At 41.9% G+C, this 20,944-nt stretch overlaps 1 protein-coding gene across 2 annotated transcripts in view; it reads right to left on the bottom strand.

Moving 5' to 3' along the window:
- Positions 1-20,944, bottom strand: part of sfmbt2 (Scm like with four mbt domains 2) — a 47,415-nt gene that overhangs the window by 3,085 nt on the left and 23,386 nt on the right. For both annotated transcript variants that reach the window (XM_080491752.1, XM_080491753.1), the window contains 14 exons: positions 16,006-16,094; positions 13,805-14,054; positions 13,519-13,616; positions 12,698-12,799; positions 10,812-11,045; positions 8,933-9,059; positions 8,681-8,794; positions 8,443-8,485; positions 7,096-7,163; positions 3,288-3,427; positions 2,861-2,970; positions 1,608-1,783; positions 1,367-1,536; positions 91-360 (listed from right to left, as the gene is read on the bottom strand). In XM_080491752.1, coding sequence (XP_080347878.1) covers positions 91-360; positions 1,367-1,536; positions 1,608-1,783; positions 2,861-2,970; positions 3,288-3,427; positions 7,096-7,163; positions 8,443-8,485; positions 8,681-8,794; positions 8,933-9,059; positions 10,812-11,045; positions 12,698-12,799; positions 13,519-13,616; positions 13,805-14,054; positions 16,006-16,094 — 1,991 coding nt within the window. The remainder of the gene's footprint in view (positions 1-90; positions 361-1,366; positions 1,537-1,607; positions 1,784-2,860; positions 2,971-3,287; positions 3,428-7,095; positions 7,164-8,442; positions 8,486-8,680; positions 8,795-8,932; positions 9,060-10,811; positions 11,046-12,697; positions 12,800-13,518; positions 13,617-13,804; positions 14,055-16,005; positions 16,095-20,944) is intronic.

The following is a 20,944-nucleotide window of genomic DNA, read 5'->3' as shown; positions in this document are numbered from 1 at the left end:
GCGAAACGATTTCAGTCGAGCTAATTTGGCTAATTCCCCCCCACAATCACATTTCCAGTGTGTGCCCGCGGTCAGTCGTCTTGTTTTCACCTTCACGTCTTGTCCTTTGGCCGGCTGATACTTGTTCTGGTTGCTGGCAGACAGCGAGCGAGTGGACCTCCGGCGCCCCCCGGGGGCCTCCTGGCTGGCCGTGGCGCTCCCCGTGCCCCGGGCCCTGCGCAGCGTGGCGGCGCGGCGAGGACGACTGCTGGCCACCTCCACGGACGAGGCGTCGGTGTGGTCGTCGCGGGGCTCCGAGCTCGTGCCTTCGCTCCCCGACTGCAGCGGCGTCTCATCGTCCTCGTCGCCTTCGTCACTGTCCTGCGAGGTGAACGAGAGGCGAGAGTTGTTTATGTCTGATGGAGGACATCCACACTCTACTTCGAAAGGCCCCCAACCGGGAGTCACGGTCATTAATAATACAGTTTCATGTCTGTAAACTTTCCCAACTCCGTTTTATCTCTTTGCTTCTTTAAATTCTTAATTTTGAAGGTTGCTGCTTTTCTGCAGATTTCAAGATCTGGCCATGTTACGTAAACTCCTGATTTAATATATTATATTATTTTTCTATTAGCATTCAAAGGAATATTTCCAAATCAACCCAACTAGTTGCACAATGCTCCTCCCATTTTGAAGCTTTTTATTGCCGGTTCCATCTTCTTTTTGCCAGTAAATTTTAAATGAGCTCCTTTCAACACCTTATATGTTCTGTAGTGACTTACATCCTGGTTCCAGATGCTTCTATATCGTCTTCTTAATGAAATTTCCCAATTTTGGCCTGTTCCGTGCTTCACTCTGCGTCTGAACTCTTGACTTTTCCACACAGGCGCTCAGCTCTGACGCAACGTTGTTATCTCAGCTCGTGTCTGTTGCGTCGCCTCCTTCCTGACATCCACCCTCCTCCGTAGCTCGCAGCCATCATCAGTGCAAACAAAAAGCTGATTTTGAGCTTAAGAGTTCAGCGATCTGACGTGGAGCTGGTGGGATTGTGGCGTCGAGGTGCATGGGATGCTCACTCCCTCAGGCTACTCTTGTCCCCAGATTGTGTTGCCTACACTTCTTTTTTTCTTTTCTTTTTTTTTTTTTTTAAAGGTTCAAGCATCTGTGTGCCGGAAACACGGGAGATTACAAGATGGACTGTAACATAATCGAGTGCTGCAGAGTGAGGCTGCTATTTTTAGGTGGCGTATACAATAAATCTCTCCACCCGGAGGCAGGTATGTGCATATATGCAGCAGTAAAGCTCTGCACCTCCTCTCCCGTCTGAATGCATCATGACGGTTTAGGCCTGAAGATGGAAGACAAACTGTGATGAGGACTGTCTCACCTGTGGGGAGCCCGCGGGAGTGTAGTCCACTGCAGACGAGCGTCTTTTCTTCTGAACAAAGATAGATTTCCTCTTCTTCCTGCGGCGTGCCGGTTTGGTCAGTTCTCCCTCGGCTGTGTCCTCCCCTCCCGCCGGCTTGGACAGCTTCCTCCTCTTCCCGTAGTAATACGCTGCAAAGAGAGAGAACGTCGAGCTCCGAACCTGAACCGGTCTGCGGCCCTGGTTTGGAACCTCCACTCACTGTATTTGGTTTTGGTCTGGACGGAGCAGTTCTCGGAGCACTTGTCGGTCACCAGGACGGGGCTGAAGAGGTTCTGGCAGCACTGCAGCTTCACGCACACTTTACGGCAGAAATCTGGGATCTGGTCGGCGAGGCGGACGATCCGAATAGTGGAGCGATAAGTTTTCCCTTTATATCTGAGAAGAGGGCAAAAGAGTAGTGGTAATTACACTTGTTCATGTATGAGGACAACGATTGGTTGTACTTTCATATATCAAAGAGGATTGCCTGCTGTTTTTTTTAGACTTTCACACCATCCAGTTGGTGAAAATGACCCAGGTCAATTTCACAACGGCGGATGAGATCAGGCAAGGTGAGCTGAAAAAGTTGCGTTTTCGCCCGTGATCAAATCGTTACACCTTCTATTGTGGATTAATTGAGCTGCATTGTGTCCTTAACCGGTCAGGAATAAATTGGCTCTCTGGGCGGTGGATGCCCCGGAAAAATTTAAAGTAACTCCTCGCAGGCTGAACGTGATTGCTGGGCTCTTCAGGCCATCACAGGTGACTCACAAGCCGTGACTGTCCGATTCTTCCTCCTTTCAGCCCCCAAAAAAACCCCTAAAGTGGGCCGTTCCGATGAGACAACACTGAGCAAGCAGCCCTGCGCCCGGGAGAAGCTTGCCTCCGTGCAGCTGGCGTAAAAATGCAGACTTTACACAAAGCAACAAACAAAAAAAAAAAAAAAAAAAAAAGCATCAAATATTCAAAGGAGGCTGCGAGTGGACTCTGAGACAATAAAACACATTTTCGTTCAGAAGCCACACACATTCCAGTTTCATCTTGAATGGCTGGACTGGTAAATTGAATTTAAACTTTTATGTTTTACACATGATGAAAATGTCTGCATTTCCCCCAAAACCAAACATTTCAATATTTTCTTAAAAATTGTCATGGTGGTTTGACCGAATTGGAACCCCTTGTGAGCCGGCTTTGGCCCCCGGGCCTTATGTTTTACACCCCTGCAATAATGTATATGTAATTTATTTTTATTTTATTATTTTAAACCCAGGTTTAATGAGGAAAATGTGAAATATGTGTGATTTTGTTCAGTTTTATGCAAAAGATTGGATTGTACAGGTTGCATGTAGTGGTTTATTTTTGAAGATACTTGAAGTATAGAACGGCACTTCAGTCTCCTATAAAGGATTGAGGGGGAAACCAATAGAAAAACGGTGAATCAAATTATATATATATATTAAATATTCTCCTCACTTGGCTTTGAGGGTCTCCTCCTGACAGTCCCAGCTCTGATCCTCCAGCTCCTGCAGCTCCTTCAGGACTCGTCCAGGCTTGTAGGCGGCGTTGATCAGCATGCTCAGCAGCTGGAGAAAGAAAAAGAAAAAAAACCCTCCAGGTTCAAGTGAACACTACTCGAGAGAAATCACAAGCGAGTGCACACACAGACATACATGAAGCGGCATCAAAAAAAACAAAATAAAACGGATAACCCCTCGCACACGTGCACAAACAGTCCCCAGAGAAATCAGGAGGCTGCTTGTTAAAGTAAACACACCTGACAGACAGGTCGTCACATTAAAATGAAGGCACTGCTGGGAAGCTGCAGGTGGTTAACTAGACATCGCCGCCTCGCCCTCCACCTTCCACCCCCACTTTGATTAACTCCCCCCAACACACACACCTCTTTGAGGACCAGCGTGCACTTCCCGGGTCCGACCGCCTGCGGCAGCTCGGCGATGCGCCCCTTGTTGAGGTACGGCCCTGAGAAGCAGCGGTGGTTCACGAAGATCTTGGAGCAGCAGTATCGTCCGTTGGCGACACCTGGAAGGTAAATGAACAGCAGAGGTCACTACCAAATAAGAACGTTTTGTGTTTTCTTTAAATCCATCAGGTTAGTCTTCGCTACACTGTTAAAAAAAGGACTTTTAAGAAAGTACAAAAGCCTGAATTGTCTTTTTTTTTTTTTGCCTTAAAAGAACAAACATCTTGCCGTCAAAATCAGACCTTGAAATGATCATCTATGCTTTCATTTCATCTCGCCTCGGCTACTGCAATTCTATTCTCACTTGCTTTAATAAGACCGTCCTCGACAGACTTCAGCTCACACAAAATTCAGCTGCAAGACTTTTGAGAAGTTCGGCCCCCAAAACAGCCCACATCACTCCTTCGCTTTTACTGGAGTTTATGAAATTCTTACGTTTTGTTCTTATTGCACCCATTTTATGTACGTAACTTTGTGATTTCTATTGGTGAAAAGCACTTTATAAATAAACTTTACTTACTTACTTTACTTAGTAAACCAATTTCATTTAAAGAAAATAATACGGACTCAAAGCTTTACTAACATGGCTGAAAGACTAACGGACGATTTGACCCAGAGGTGTCCGACTCATTTTAGTTCAGGCTCCATATACAGTCCGTCTTTTGTCTTAACTGGTAAAATGGTGCCATAATAACCTTTACATTTAAACTTTTAGGTTTTTCTTTGTAGTGGCGCCAAATATACAGGATGAAAATGTTGATGTATTTGCAAATTCAAAACAATTTCTACAGAAAATGACTACAGTCTCAATGCAAGAGCAATCAGAGATGTCAGACCTCTGCCAAAGGTAGACACATACTGTATGACAAATACTGTATTCCACATCCAGTTTAATTGCCAATACAATATACTGCAAGATAAATATATTCTATTGTAACAATTATTTTGATCTGGATCACCACCTAAATTTTAATGGGTTCTTCCTTTGATCAAAATGCACACGTGTACCAATTTTCATGAAGACCCGCTCATTAGTTTTTGAGATATCTTGTTAACAGACAAATCATTTTCATAACCTCCTTGGCAGCAAAGGGAATTTTAATGAAACCTTCAGGTGCAAAATGAAGTGAATTGTCCCGAAAACTTCTCCTATAGCTGTTGCATTATGGGTATTTTTTTACAATCTCACCCTGACAGCATGGCTTTGAGGTGAGTGCTAGTTTATTATCTTTCATGGCAGCGTCACCGACATCTCAGCTCAGGTCTCAGTGTTGTGTTGTGTTCACAACTGTGAAGAAAGGTGTTTTAAAAAAAACTGTTTTCTTTGACATTTTTACTATTGTCTTGGTGGTTTGGCTGGATTGGAGCCTCATGTGGGCCTCACGTTTGACACCCCTGGTCATGATAATATTTATCCATCTCCTTTTATACCTCCTACCCAGGGTGGGCTGATCCCAGCTGACTATGCACACACGCACACACACACACACACACACACACACACACACACACACACACACACACACACACACACACACACACACACACACACACACACACACACACACACACACACACACACACACACACACACACACACTCACACACACACACAAGTCACAAGAGCGCAACAGATTCAAACAAAAGCCCGGCTGAGCCGAGTTATTTTAAACATTTAGCCACATTTGGAAGTGAAAACAAAAGAGGAACACACCCGAATAACACCCTTCTTTTAACCGCACGCCTTTCAAAGAATGCTGAAGTACCTGATTCCTGCTACTGTATTCAGGAAAAATTTAAAATGAAACTTGCGTGCACTCGTTCGGTGATTTACCGCACGTTTCACCTCCGGGTTCATCTCAAACCTGCTCGCTTGTGATTGTGTGTAAAACCTGTATTTTACATTCAGGAGGAGCCAGATTCCCTTTGAAGGCACTTTTAACGTGATTAAATGGAGAACGCTGCCGTTCTGTCTCCCAAGTTTGTGGGAGGAGAATTCTTCTGTTTCCAGCTGATAAAAAGCCAAACAAACCCACAGTTCTCCCGATGCAGCCGCACTCGAATCCAATCTGATATCAGCAAAATGTTTCAGCTCCCTGATAAAAGCCGTTTCTTGTACAACATCCAGCCAGCACATGAGAATAATGCCACACATGTGCATAAGTAACGTATTGTTTTGTAAGAGAAGATACAATAAACCTTTCAGCCGGGAGGAAATGAAACAAAGAGCAAAATGGAGCCGCAAGGACGGACATTTGTTTCCACTGTCGGAGAACAAAAACATGGACGCGGATGGCATGTGGAATATTTATAGACGTTTTGTACTGCAGTGTTAAAACTTTGCATACACGGTCTATGGTGTGTTTATTCATCTAATGAGCAACAACATAATTTTATAACTATAATATAGTAGTATATTTAGGATTAATAGTATTTTAATAGAATTTTGCAAAGAGGGAATCCATTAGATAACAAACATGTATTACTGTTCAAGCAGTAATACTCGGGATGTTTGTGGGTCAGTTGCAAAGATGGTGGACAGATAAGTTATGTTGACCGATGAATAACCTGCAGCTCTTTAGCCCCACTTGAAACTCTCACAACATTATATACAAATTAACATTTTTATTGTATTTTTGATTTTATTTGCAAACCAGGCTCAGTTTCAAAATGTCTCATATCCTGGATAAAAAGATATAATTACTAAAGTATAACAGCATTAGCATTCTCCGAAGCTGTCATCTCCTGTTTAAACTCCTGTTTACTCGTGGAGATGAGCCCCGCTGACCCTGAGCTCACCCTGTCCTGACATTAGCCGCTGATTTGCCTCAGTGGCTTTGAATGAATGCTGCAGCGTGTTGGTGAGTCTTTCTTCAAAATTAGAGCGTCTTCACCTGAAATTAAAGTTTCGACATTATATATTGTGATATAACTGCGTGGATATTATCAGGAGAGGCCTAATGGTGGGAGATGATTAATATAGTTACTTTCACTCGTACCATGGGATTACGTTCTTCTTACATGCATTTTAAAAGAGTTCTTAAAAGTAACACGGGAGGCTCCGTTTAGAGTTTTCATTTCAGAAAGGGATTGCGTTAAAAATGATGTCCACTTACATGGAAAACAGTAGAAAGGCTGAAAATGGTGTAGTTAGCATGTAGGGCCACGTGTAGGTGCCGTCGGTTGGTTTTGTAATGAAACGACAAACACGTGCGCAAAGAACAAAACGCTCTAAACATTAACAATGGGATATACGGACGTTCGTATGGACAGACGACCAAGTTGAATTGTTATTACAGTGACTGTCAACTATAAAACTACCAAGTCCAGGAGAAAATGGACTGGGAGTCATGACACTCTGGAGGAATCATTGTTCTTATTGTCCATCTACTGAGCATGTGCAGAACAACGTTTTACTACGGCCGTTGTGTGCATGAGCAGTAGCAGCATTTCCACCATCTACACCTCAATGAACCCAAGCGTTTCCAAAAAGTTCCACCTTAGGAACCGTGTTAACAGTTGCGATTTCAGTGACGCCGAGCCTCGTCGTCGTGTAAACGGACGCCCAAAACTCAACCAAAGTTTAGCGTTTTCACTTGAAAACGTTGCGGTAACCAGCCCTAAACCACCGGCTGATGAGGAGGGTTTCCCCTCAGCTCCCTCTCCATGGCAGCTCATTATCATTGATTACTGCAGCTACGTGTCGTGTGATGTCGCTTCCTGTTACCTGGCTCCACGGCGACGGGCAGGCAGTGGTTGACGGGAGTCGTCTCCGCCGGCAGGGACGGAGCCAACCTGGAGGACACAAAGGCAATCAATCCAATCAGGCTAATCAATGAAAGTATCCCACCGAGCTCATCGAACAGGAAACAACGTAGAAACCGAGAGTTCGATCCGCAAAACCGCCGGGACTTCAGCCACGCGGGGGATTGATGAAAGGATTCCCCCTGATGGTGAGGAATGGGCCTCGCGCTGGGATGAGAGGTCTGACAAAGTGCTGCCCCAGACATCATCCCTCCACCCCCACCCCCACCCCTCATACTCCTGGGGCTTCGCTCGCCGCCAACTGGAGCAACAAACTCGCCATTCGTCAACAAAATCAATCAGCGCCACAGGAAAGCAATTCCTCCTCTAAAAAGCCACAGTTTCAATTAATGTCTGTGACACAGAGGAGACACAAAGAGAAGCCTGGGGCTTTTTCAAGATTCTCTTTTGTTGTGATTTTTCTCACAGGTGAAGGACAGAAAGACTAAAAAACCCCAAAAAAAAACAAACTGTGAAGCTATTTTCCAGCCCTATGACAGCCGTGGTTTAGTCCTACCTATATCAGGTGACAGATTTTTCAGTTCTGGTGTCTATAACTGAACACTGTGGGCTAATATAGCAGCAGTGTGTGTGAGTGTGTGTGTGCATACTTAGATTTGTATATTAGAATTTCTGCATGCATAAATAGATTTATGTATGCATAATATGATTGGTATGTGCATAGCTAAATGTGTGTGTGTGTGTGTGTGTGTGTGTGTGTGTGTGTGTGTGTGTGTGTGTGTGTGTGTGTGTGTGTGTGTGTGTGTGTGTGTGTGTGTGTGTGTGTGTGTGTGTGTGTGTGTGTGTGTGTGTGTGTGTGTGTACAAGGAGCTGTAACTGTCTGTGTCTTCACCTCCACCTCAGACAGTCCTCTCATTTATGGGCTTTTTTGCCCTTGGTGCAGACTCGCAGGCTCACTCAGTACTGCCTTTCTTTTGGCCTGCACTCTGGCTGGTGAGCTACAAATCTCCATGTAGCACTTCACTGGTGCTCAGTGATCTCAGGCATAACTTTACAAATCTTGATTATGATCAAACGTGCCTGCAAGTCTTTGCTAAGTGCTCAAACACTGGGAATTCACACGCACACTTGCAGGATTATTATCGTATTATCACATGCATAACTAATTTCAGTTCAATTACTGTAAATGGATCGCACAGGAAAACTGCACAGAAATCTCTATTTTCATCCCAATAATGATGAAATAACGTCGTGAGAAGCTGGAGGACTGAGGTGTGATCAATTTTAGATAAAAGCTCATCGTTCTTACTGTTTCTCCGGCTGGACAACTGCTATTTTCTTCTGCTTCTGGCCTGCAGGGAGGAGAGAGAGAGACATGTGGCATGAAGTCATCCCTCCAAGGTTTATAAACCTGTGTGTGTGTGTGTGTGTGTGTGTGTGTGTGTGTGTGTGTGTGTGTGTGTGTGTGTGTGTGTGTGTGTGTGTGTGTGTGTGTGTGTGTGTGTGTGTGTGTGTGTGTGTGTGTGTGTGTGTGTGTGTGTACGTACACACAGCTTTGAGTGGGGGAGTCAGAGGGTAGGAGTTGGCCTCACACCAGCCCACGGGGAAGATGTCGGTGGACTCCACATCCACGATGATCTCTGACAGAGGCTTCGGCACACCTGCAGACAGGTGAGTTAGTCAGGAGAGGGGCTGATTAATCCTCACACACACACACAGACACACACACACACACACACACACACACACACACACACACACACATACACACACACACACACACACACACACGTGACTACCTTCCAGTCGAAGCCACAGCAGGCGTCCTCTGACCTGTGTGATCTGAGCCACACACACCTCCGCCGGCCGGTGAGGGTTCACCGCCTCCAGCCACATGTCCTTGGCAAAGCCTCTGCTCTGCCACGTCTACACACACACACACACACACACACACACACACACACACACACACACACACACACACACACACACACACACACACACACACACACACAAAGAACAAAGAGAATTGATTTCATATTCAGGACAATTATTATTAACCTCAGGTCACTTAAAGCCAGGCTCCCATTACCAGACAAGTTATTTCATCCTAATTTCTCTTTAACAATCACCTTTTAAAAAAAATATTTTTTAAATGCACATTTCACTAAGGTCGTGCGAGTGTGTTTATTTCTATTTTGCAGAATTTAGAGCCACACATCACATATCTAATCATGTTTCCTTGTGTCACACAACTCTTTTAAAACTGTGTCACATTTTACAGATTGAAAACCTAAAACATGTCTTAATCTAACATTTTTATTTAAATATACACAGTATTTCTTCAGTGATATCTTTGATATGACAATATTATAAAATGAGTATGGAATATGCTTTTTAGTCAGACATTCTCTCATTGTATTATCCACAAAAAATATATATATATTATTATTAAATAATGCAGGTTTCATGTGCAGTTGGAGTCATTTCTCTGACTTTTCTTTTGATATCCTGCAGAATTTAGTGACAAGTTAAGATTCATTATTTTTTCTTAATTTTTAAATATAATTTCTTGGATTTTCTTGGTGAAAAGTTTGCTCTTTTTTGTTCTGCATGTTTTACTGTTCAGACGGGTCTAATTGAAAGTGCCACCTTTATACAGAATAAGATTCTGTATAAAGAATGATCATTTGCTGGCAAAGAAATATCTGAAAATATGCATGAAATATAGTTTGAAGAGAGAAAATATTCAGTCACATCAAGCTGAAAATGCATCAAAAGTGTTTTGTGCTTATTTTCTGTTTTGATCCTGCAGATCTTAGCATCACACATCATAATTTTCAGAATTAAAAGTTCTTGATTTTCTGCTTCTTTCATTGTCTCACAGGTTAATTAAAGACTGTCAGCTATAGCATACAGTCCAATCACTCACTGACACATAAATATTTGAACACACACAGCTAATATAGTTTTAAGTAAAAACATAATCTAAAAAACAGACACACTCATCCACCTGTATGTCTATAAGTTTCTTTAAAAGGGACCAGAATGCAGGTTTTGTCTGATTTTGTTGTAATTTTGTGTTTTTTATACGTAGATTCCACAGAGTTTACCGTCACATTTTGCATTAGCTCCTGTGTTTTCTGGCTGGTAGTGAAAAGTTTGGTGATTTTGAGGATGTTTTGTGGGCACACAGGAAGAACCTGTCTGATGGTATGAACGGCAATGATTGATTCTGATATGTGAGGTAAAGATCGTGGTTCTGTCCTCAGGAACTGCCGCAAAATGTAACATCAGTTATTGAGAAGATATTAATTATTCATCATTATAGGCAAACGAGGAGAACCTGGTCCAGAGCGGATCTATTATTGGAGTTACTAGTTGGCATAGCAGGCATGTGTTTTGGTTGTGAGAGCAAAAAAGTATACTATTTCAAATTTGTAACTTTTTCTGAATCTTATAAATAAAAACCTTCTTAAGAAAAGGAATTTTAACTGAAATGTGCAATGACTGGAACTCATGTTGCAAATGTTGGTGAATCCTGTTTGGGATCAGACGGTCAAACAGCACCGAGCTTTGTTTCTTTGCTTTCCGGGAGGTTCAGAGTCTTCTGGATATCATGAAAGGATTTCCGGACATGAAACGAGAAATCCCTGAGATTCCGGCTGGAGTTCTTACGTCGGGGAAGCAGGCGTCAGGCGCCGCCTCCGTCCCGCTCTGCTTCAGGTAGTCGGCCCAGTCGAAGTCCGGCCCGCCGCCACTGCCGCGCGGCCTCTCCAGGCTCACGCCGTTCTTCAGGCACCACTGCACAGGCAGGATGCCCGGCGAGCCAGAGTGACACACCACCGAGCGAGGCTGGGCGTCCGCGGAGAGATCGTCCAGCGTCACCTGGAAGTAGATCTCATTGTAGATCTGGAGGGAGAGACGGACACACCTCAGTTAATAGTGCTTCAAAACTAGTTTTTTTTAATCAGAGACGCTCCTGGCTCAACTTTAATTCAATTTTAATCTCCCTGCACAAACATTTTTAAAGCCATTCAATGTTTTAGTTTGAGTCTCTGTTAAAACGGTTGAAATACATTCAGCTGTACATTACATTTTAATTAGTACATTACATTTGAATCTCCATAAAACATCCAAAACTATATAAATAGTTGAGATGAATTATTGGTCCTTCCACCATGTTAAAATACACATTCTTACTAAAAGCTTCCAACTAAATAACTACACTCCCTAGATCAGGGAAACAGGGAACACCTTTGTAATATTAAAAAAGGGAAACTTTAAACATGAAGTAAACCTGGCAAGAACCTGAAAAAAGAGCCTTACCCTTTAACATTATACAAAAGATGGTTTAACATACCTGATCCATCTTTTCAAGAACGCAATGTGCTGCAGTTTTATGGTAAATGTAATTCTCTCTGTCTTAAAAACCTCATAAATATCAACCCACTCCTCCACTACTGGTTTTTCTAGTTTCATCCACTTCCTTGTAACGGCCTTCCTACCGGCCATACTTGAAATATCTTGATATTTCTAAACATTTTCTGGAATATATATTCACATTTTATTAACTAGAATATTGATTTGTTTTGGGTTGGGGTTATTTTTACATAAACTTACCCCTGGAATTTAAAAGAAAGACAGAAAAAGTTTTTTCGTATGCAAATGTCTCTTTTTCACTCAACAGCAACATTTGTTTACATATAACTGTATCTTTACATTTAAAGCAAAAGAAATGGAAATATATTGACTGATTTTTTTTAATTAAAAAAAAAAACCCTGAGCTATAAAGGACCTAAAAAATGTTTTTGATATTTATATTTCTTGTTTAATGAAAAACACAAACAAATCATTTTCTGATGGGAGTGGAATCCGTTTCAATATTAATCACAGTGGTGGTTTGAAATGGGACATTTTTAATTAACTTTTTTCATCAGAAGCCACAAATGTGACCAAGATAGATTTGTAAACAGTTTTTATTTTTCTTGTCCTTATTAATAAACAGCACATCACCACCGTAAATTGTTAAAACATGCTTTTAAAAAAAAGGGCAGTTTCAGCCATTATATATGTAAATATTAGCAGTAAACTGTACGTGGAAATGTAGGTTTAGTCATTCAAGTTAAAACAACCTAAATTCAACAGCTTGTAGTTCAGAAACTGCAGTTTAATTTCACAGCAGTTTATTCTTTCAAAAGTCAATGAGTGATCAGGATGTATCTAAAAATAGAACAATACAAATACAACAATTGTAAAATTCCTTAATGATTATACAGCTGAATTCCTGAGATGATAATAAACGTAAGATGTTCCTGTTTCACAGATTGTACTCATGTGTTTTCAGGTACGACACAAAGACAGCAGTTTAATGATTCATAATTCAAAGTAATCAGAGTTTTCCATTGAGAATAGTCAAAAAGTGACTTTTTTTATCTTCTTTTCAGTAGATTTTAATCTGTGGAATCCTTAAGCATACCCATCAAGTCTGTTTACGTCCCTGAAAATCCAAATCCTAAGTACTCTTTTTAAAAAAAACATGTTCCCTAAGAGTCCGGACTCACCTTGGTGACGGAAACGGGGCAGATCTGCAGCCGCTCCCGCGGAGAGACCATCTCCAGCTTCATGCCGCTCTTGAAGGAGTGCTCGGGCAGGTCCACGTGGTCCTGACACAGTAAAGTCAAGACTTTTAGACGAATGTGCTCCACTTTTCCGTCTCGCATGCAGAGACCATGTAGGTCAGACAAACCTCTGCTGGGTGGACGTGTAGCGAGGGACGCTTCATCACGGTGAGATTAATGTGTGAAGCTTTGACTGGATGTTGGTAATGTTTGTACAAATTGAGCCTCGTGGTCTCGAGGACTAAACGGCTGCATCATTATAAGAGGAGAAAAAAACCTCATTGTCATGTTTCCTCTTCTGTTGAGGATGATTTCGTAACCAGGGTTGTAATTCATTACGTAAGCTACTTATTCGTGCTATTATTAGCCTCTTTACTTTTGAAAATGAGTCAGCTCAGATCATTTGAGCCTTTTTGTGCATGCAAAGACGTTTCAGGCCTGATTTTGATGATTTCTTTCTGATTTTCTGTGTCCACATTATAGAGACCTCCAAAACACAATGAAACTTTTGCGTTTTCATTGAAAAATGTCACTCAAACGAGGCCTGTGCCTGAGTTCATGTATTCTGTCTCTGAGACAACAGTGCCATCCACTGCACCACCATGCTCTCCTTCAAACTGAAAGTCTGGGAACTAAACTGAATTTTCACTTCCTGAACATGAAGTTGTGTGTCGTGTTTCTCAAATATGGTTTTACCTACTAAAGTGTGACAGGTGTGGACTAAACGGATCTATATCCCCACAGTGATAAAAGCTGTGTGTCACCTTGAACACCTCCAGCGGCAGCGGGTTCTTCTGTCCATCGAGTCGCGCGTCCTCCAGAGCCTGCTGCCAGTCGGGGGCGCTCTTCAGTGTCCTGAGCTCTGAGCGATTACAGCAAAAACGACATTTTATTGATAATTTAAGATCTTAAAAACAACGTGCACATCTAAAAAAGTTAAGACGATGTGTGAATGGGAAATCAAAACAGGTTATGCATGATTTGAACACTAAATAAATAAAGTTTGTATACTAAATACAGTAAAATGTGCTGACAGGGGAGAGTTTCCACCTGTGGGCGGCTCCAAGCTGAGCTGGTTCTCCAGCGCCCAGCCGAGGGGCCGCAGCCTGATGTCCAGGTAGAAGAGCCAGGCGTCGTGAGCCCGCTGCTCCTCGGACAGGCCGGCGTATCTTAGGCACAGCCTCCCCCCAACGTTCTGCAGTACCCGGACCGGCCAGTAGAGGAACGGGTCCGAGGCGTCCTGGAGCTCCAGGACCGAGTCCTCAACGATCAGATCCACCGTGTTCTTCCCTCGCAGAGGCTGAGACGGAGACGGAGACGGAGAGGGAAGTTGCAGTCATTCATTCACTCATAAAGTTAGTACTGGTGCAGAGCTATAGATTCGAGAGCATCTTCCTTCTCTAACATCCAGATTCTAGAGCATCTTCCTGCTCTAACGTCCAGATTCTAGAGCATCTTCCTCCTCTAACATCCAGATTATACATCGTCTTTCTCCTCTAACATCCAGATTATAGAGCATCTTCCTCCTCTAACATTTAGATTATAGAGCATATTCCTCCTCTAACATTTAGATTATAGAGCATATTCCTCCTCTCACGTTCCGATTATAGAGCATTTTCCTCCTCTGACATCCAGATTATAGAGCATCTTCCTCCACTTACTGATGGAACTTCACTGCTTACAGCTCAGCCTGACACTAATGTCACATTATTAGTAATGAAGGGGAGCAGTCACATTGTCCTTACTGAGTAACTAGTTTCCTTTTATGTGTAATATCTGGTGGTGTAACTTCACTACCTCTTAAAGCATCAACTGTAATCCTGTTTTGTAACTCCTCTACACATCACTAGTCAAGCCTCATCCTGTGTGAGCGTCACAAGAGACAGAGCTAAAGGAGAAACAAGCTGAAACCTGATCATACCTGCATCCAGGCAGGATGCTTAATTAGCCCGCTCACATTGAGTGTTGATTGAGACGGAAATCTCAATAGTTAGACAAACATTTATTCAACATATTCACATGTGAGGAAAAAGTGTCAGGTTGCTTCTTTTTTTTTAATTTTTTTTGTAACATTCTTCTTCTAAACACTGTAACACTGGCTCCTTTCTTTCTATTGTGTGCTCCTTCTTCTCACTGCTTCTTTCTCTGTCTTGTTTCAATAATCTGACATTCTGGGAAACAGAATTAGATGAGAAGCTTGATATGGCTCGTGTGTGTGTGTGTGTGTGTGTGTGTGTGTGTGTGTGTGTGTGTGTGTGTGTGTGTGTGTGGGTGTGTGTGTGTGTGTGTGTTTACTGCAAACTGCTGTCAGTCACTCTCCTCCACTTCACTGAGTACTGTGTCCGTTGTTTTTTTTATGTTTTTAAGCTAATTGAATTGCTTGACAGTGATCTATTTATTTTGTTCCGTTTTCATATTTTTTACATTGCATCAATTCTCGGAATGATGTTAAGAGCCCCTGAAAATGCCGCTTTTTGGAAAACGCTTTGACTCCGTCTCCATGGAAACGGGGGGGGAACAACTATTCTGAAACGCTGCTACTGCACATGGCACCACGGCTGTGTTTAGCAGTTCTTCTGCACATGCTCAGTAGATGGACAAAAAGAACAGCGTTTCCTCCAGAGTGTCATGACTCCCAGTCCATGTTCTCCTGCGACTTGGTAGTTTTATAGTCGACAGTCACCGTAATAACAATCATGTCATCTGCCCACTAGAATGTCCGTGTTCTCCCATTGTTCCTGTCTATAGCATATTGTTCTTTGCCCGTGTGTGTGTGTGTGTGTGATTTCATTACAAAAACAACCAACAGCGCTGACTCATGGCCTATCATGAAAACTACATCGTTTTCAGTGTTTCTGCTGTTTCATTGTAAACGGACATCGTTTTCAGAATGTTGTCGTGTAAACGTGAAACTTTTCTGAAACGAAAAAGCACAATCGATGCGTTTTCACTTGAAATGTTGTCGTGTAAACAGGGCCTTTATCTGAGTCTGTTCGTATAGATGTAGAAATAATGTTTTAATAAATAATAATTTAGTTACCGGTATATGTTATTATCTTATGACTACATTGACAAGTTAATATGGAAACGATTGGACGATTCTGTGTCACTCCAACCGGAAGCAGCAGATTAAGATGAGAACTTAAAGATTCAGTTCCATCGATTTAACGGTTTACTGAACAAACTGCCTGATTTCACCCTCTGGGTTCTCTCACTCACTCACTCACTCACTCACTCACTCACTCACTCACCCCCTCGAGCAGGTTGGCCGGCGCCGTCCGGGCTCCGGTCAAGTCCTGAACCAGGAACTCGGTCCAGTCGTTGTATTTCTCCTTGATGGCTGCGGAGAGACAAAACAAACGCTGGAGAACACGCAGACAGGGAAGGGATATCTGCATGCTTGAGTACATTCATGCTTCAAACCAACATTTTCCACTAATGCAGGAGTTTCAGGGTGACAGATTGTTTATTAAAAAGTGCACATGTGCAACACTTTAATAACAAATGTCTCTGTTTGATCAGTTTTTTTGTAAAAGAGGTGAAAAAGGAAATATTTTTCCCCAGGAAGAGCCTCAGTAGCATCACTGCTATTACTAAAACGACCCCCCCCCCCCCCCCCCCCCCCCCCCCCCCCCCCGTTTCTGATTTACGTTTTTTTTAACTGGATTTATTTTGCTTCGGGCCTTTATGTGCACAAAAGAAGTCAGGAAAGACATGATGTCTGACAGGCTTCAGCAGAAGTAAACACATCAAAATGAAAGACTAACAGCGTACTAAACGCAGTCGTTTCTGCATTAATGTGCTAAACAACAGCTGCAAGTCAGAGCGACAGAACTCTGAATTGTTGGAGTTTGTTGTTTGGTGGAGGTGTCGCGGGTCTCGTCTGATATCTGAGGCTTCTAAGGTCTCCGGGTTAGTTATAACGTCCTCTATGCGCCTTAATTCACTGGCCTGTTGGAGACGAGACATTTTCATCTACATGTGCAAATGAGGCGGAGAGAGAGAAGAGAGGCAAATCTAAAACCTCCAGTAGGAGACGACGAAGACTCAAAGTTTTTACAAATGACGAATATATAGAGCAAGAAAAACTACTTTCAAAGGCTGGAGTGTTTTGTAAAGGCAGCAACCTCTTGAATAACCTTAAAATGTCATTATTAAAAAGAGAACTGAATGAATATAATCATTTTTATTAAAGAATTACATTTAAATGAAATGTTAAAATAGAATAAAAAAAAGTGAACCAATGCATTTTCAAGAATAAATAATAGAGCAATAGAAATTAATCGATGAAATTCATGACTAAAGTATATAAAAGATGAAAACAATTTACACATTCAAACTCAATTAAATGAAAAAATCTAAATTAAAAAAAACGAATGGATTAATTGTTATTTAAAAAATGTATTAATTACAGATAACTAAAATGTGAAATGTATCTCTGGTACAAATGAATAAATGAGTGACGTCTAAAATGAATGAATTAAAAACTAATACTTTTCGTCTTTTCGTTGCGACGGTTTACTCGCTGCATTCCACTCAATTGTTAACAAGAATGTAATTAAACAACGTAAACAGCAGGAGAGCGACGGAGCTGTCAATCAAGCTGCGTGCGTGAGTGTGTGAGTGTGTGTGTCACTCTAATCAAGGTAAGTGAGGACACCTGTGCAGGTTTGCTTCGGCTTTTTTGTTTGTATTCTGTGTTTTTACTAATATTTAATGTCTCTTTCTTATTTTGTCTTCGATTTCCATTTCTTGAACAGTTATTGTCAGTTTGCTTTAGTGAAATGCAGCCTTGTGTTTTGCTTTTCCTGAGGAAAATTACATTTGAGAACAGAGAGGTTATGAAATAGATCCAATAATTGAAATTCATCCACTGCAGTTATAATCTGATGATCAATGCTTGTTTTTAATTTTAGCTCTCTGAGGAGTCATCCCATGCGTACAACAGGTTTATAGGAAGTCTTAGCAGAGTTTTTCAGGAAATGAAACGCAATACAGACACACTTAGCTTTGCGGGAAAAGCTCCGCTTTACCTGAACCACAGAACAGTTAACTGAGGTGATTCCCCAGTGAGTTACCACAACTACAGATTCATGTCTTCATTTGTGTCCTTTTTAATGACACACACACACGCACGCACACACGCACACACACACACACAGACACACTGAACTGGGGAGCGTGCTCCAGCCGATTTGCATGTGGATGTGTGTTTTTTAATGTGTGTGTGCACTTCCTGTTTCCCATGGTGCCACAGTGTTACATAACCCCTGCTTTGCTTTTCATTTGCTTTCCACTCATGATATCAGCTTCTCTCTCTTTTCTTTTTAAAAAAAAAAAAACAACAACAAAAAAACTAACCCTTTCCTCTCCTTTTGTAAATAACACACAGAACACACATTCCAGGCGATTGAAGAATTTTTCTTTCCTGTTAGTGAACTATACCTCCAAAAAAAAAAAAAACCTACACACACACACACACACACACACACACACACACACACACACACACACACACACACTTGTTGCAACCACTAAAAGCGCTGCCAAATGACTCACACTTGCAGAATGACTGCAGCGCTGTGAGAAGTGACATCCCCTGCAGCACTGATTAACATCAAGCTGAAGAGAACCGTAGTCCATACACTGAAGCTCATGGCCGCTGATCACACTAAACAAAAGCAGGTTCAGGATTTCGCTTTAACTTCTGCTTTGCTGATGACGACTGAGAACACGTTTCCATGGTTGCAGAGCAGGGAAAGCACACAAGTTGTAGTCTTAGTAACTGATGATGGGCTATTTATTATTTTAGTTTTTCTCTCATTGCAATACGGAGTGCGTCCAAATTCATTGTACTCGTGACAAATAGAAAAACGATTCCAATTTATTCTAACTGAGAAAAGACAATAATACAAATAAATTTTAATTGAAACTTCAAACTTTTCAGTCTGGTTTATATGCTTCATTTGTGATTGCGAAACTGCAAATTAACACACACATACTCATTACAGCACTATTATTATTATTATTGTTGTTGTTATTATTATTATAATTATAATTATTATTATTATTACTACTTTTACTACTACTACTACATTGTAGTATTATAATAATTATGTTTTGGGATTTAGTTTATCTAAAAAACATTTTTGTTTTTTTGTTTTTTCTGAAACGTGACACACAAATACACTAGAGATGGAAAACACATTCTTCTTTGTTTGTAATTTGTCTTTCTGGCTGTTCCTGATCTAATCAAACCAGTGAGAAGCTTTAAACTCCTGAGAAAACAAAGCGTTTTGTTTTGTTTCTTCTGTGAATTATCTCACAAAACTTCTCTTCTCTGTAAAATATTAACCCACAGGAGTCACAGTTTGGGATTATTGACCCTTAATTAACCGACAGAGCAGTCGACCTGCCACAGTGCTTCAAACACTGAAATAAAGACAGTTCCTCCTCAATAAGCACGAAGCTCCAGAAAATCTTACAGTTTTGAACTAAAACTACCAGAAAAGACCTTTTCACCAACAGGGTGATTGACGGAGCCGTGCACTCTTCTGATTGGCCCGTTTCAATGAATGGCAATAGTGGAAGTTTGTTTCAGATGAAATCAAAGTGTGAACCATTTTATGTTTTTATCCAGTGAGACTATATTCTCTCCTGGCTGGACTCGACCTGCACACGCACGCACGCACGCACGCACGCACGCACGCACGCACACACACACACACACACGCACCCCACTGTGAGCCAAAATAGATCAAACTATTTTTACAGATCCAGCCCGGATTACTCATGAAGCCGTCTCCAGCTCAGCCGCGGCTGCAGATGCTCAAAGGTGCAAACTCACCCCCACCCCCCCCCCCCCCACCCCCCCCCCCCACCCCCCCCCCCCCCCCCCACCCCCTCCTCCTTCACCCCCCAGCCCGCTTCCTCATTGTGCAGAAATAATTATATATTTCCCTTTATTTCCTCCCTGAAGGAGGCAGACACACTGAGGTGAAAAGCCTGACTTTCACATTACAATAAGTGCATAATTAACCTTGAGGGAGAAGATCCTCAAAGCATACCTCCCCCCAACCCCCAGGCCCGGCTGGCTGAACTCTCCAAGCAGCTCCCGACCAAGAGGAAAACAAACGTGCATATACAAGTGATATTTGCATATTCTGCTCTTCACTGTAAACAAACATCCCTCAGCATGCAAGGCGTTTCTTTAATAATCAGCATTGTGATTAAATAAGAATAATCGATGTTTGCTTTTAGGCGCCGGTCAGGATTGGAACAGCGATAGTAGAACATTTACAGTGGCGTGTTCGGGTTGAGCGCCAAAGAGGCCACGCAAGCTCGCAAATTGAGTTTACATTAGAAAATATGACGACTGTTCATGGCACCAAGAAGTGGGAAGTTTCCCTTCTAATGTTATTTTCCAACAAGCAAAATGAAAAAAAGTAGATATTTTCATTCTGATGTGATAATTTCTTGTGGTATTTGGAGCGATCCATCTTATTCTAAAGTTACAATGATTTGGGGGGGTTTTACTGTTTTACTCCGTCAAAGTTAGTCTTGCTTTGACAGGCTCATCCCACAAATGCATGCTTCTTATAAAAAGTGGCTCCATTTTTCAGTAATAGAACATTTAATAGAAAGAAATCTTCCAAGTACTACGTTTCTTATTTTTTGTGCTCAGGTTCTGCATGTATACATGTATGTACATGTATTACTACTTTCAGTGTCTGTATTGGTATTATCATATTTCTGAATATCGTTCTAATGCAGTCGTCTCTCTGCAACAGCAAAAAGCTCCAATCAATAGACGACTTTTTAACCTCCTCTCATCAGCAGCTGTCAGGATTTTCGCTTACTTGGTTTTCTCTCTCTCTCTCTCTCTCTCTCTCTCTCTCTCTCTCTCTCTCTCTCTCTCTCTCTCTCTCGCCAGAAACAAACAGATTCTTTTTTGATTTCAGACACCTTTGGGCGGTAAAAAAAACCCAACTATTTCAAGTCACTTTCTTGAGTTTCTAGTATTTTGTTGGAATTGAAATTTGAATCGTTGTGTGATAAAACTTCACCCATATAAAAAAAGCATTTTCAGCTGAAAATGACATCTGCTGAGGTGAGGCACTGTCGATATCATCCAGATAAATATGCTGAATTCTGTTATTCAGTCATATTTAGGGTGTTTTCTTTTGCAAA

Source organism: Lipophrys pholis (genome assembly GCF_963383615.2).
Source record: "Lipophrys pholis genome assembly, chromosome: 22".
Classification (NCBI taxonomy): domain Eukaryota; kingdom Metazoa; phylum Chordata; class Actinopteri; order Blenniiformes; family Blenniidae; genus Lipophrys; species Lipophrys pholis.
Note: the sequence above shows the minus strand (reverse complement) of the source record. Positions and strands in the feature narration are given on the sequence as shown.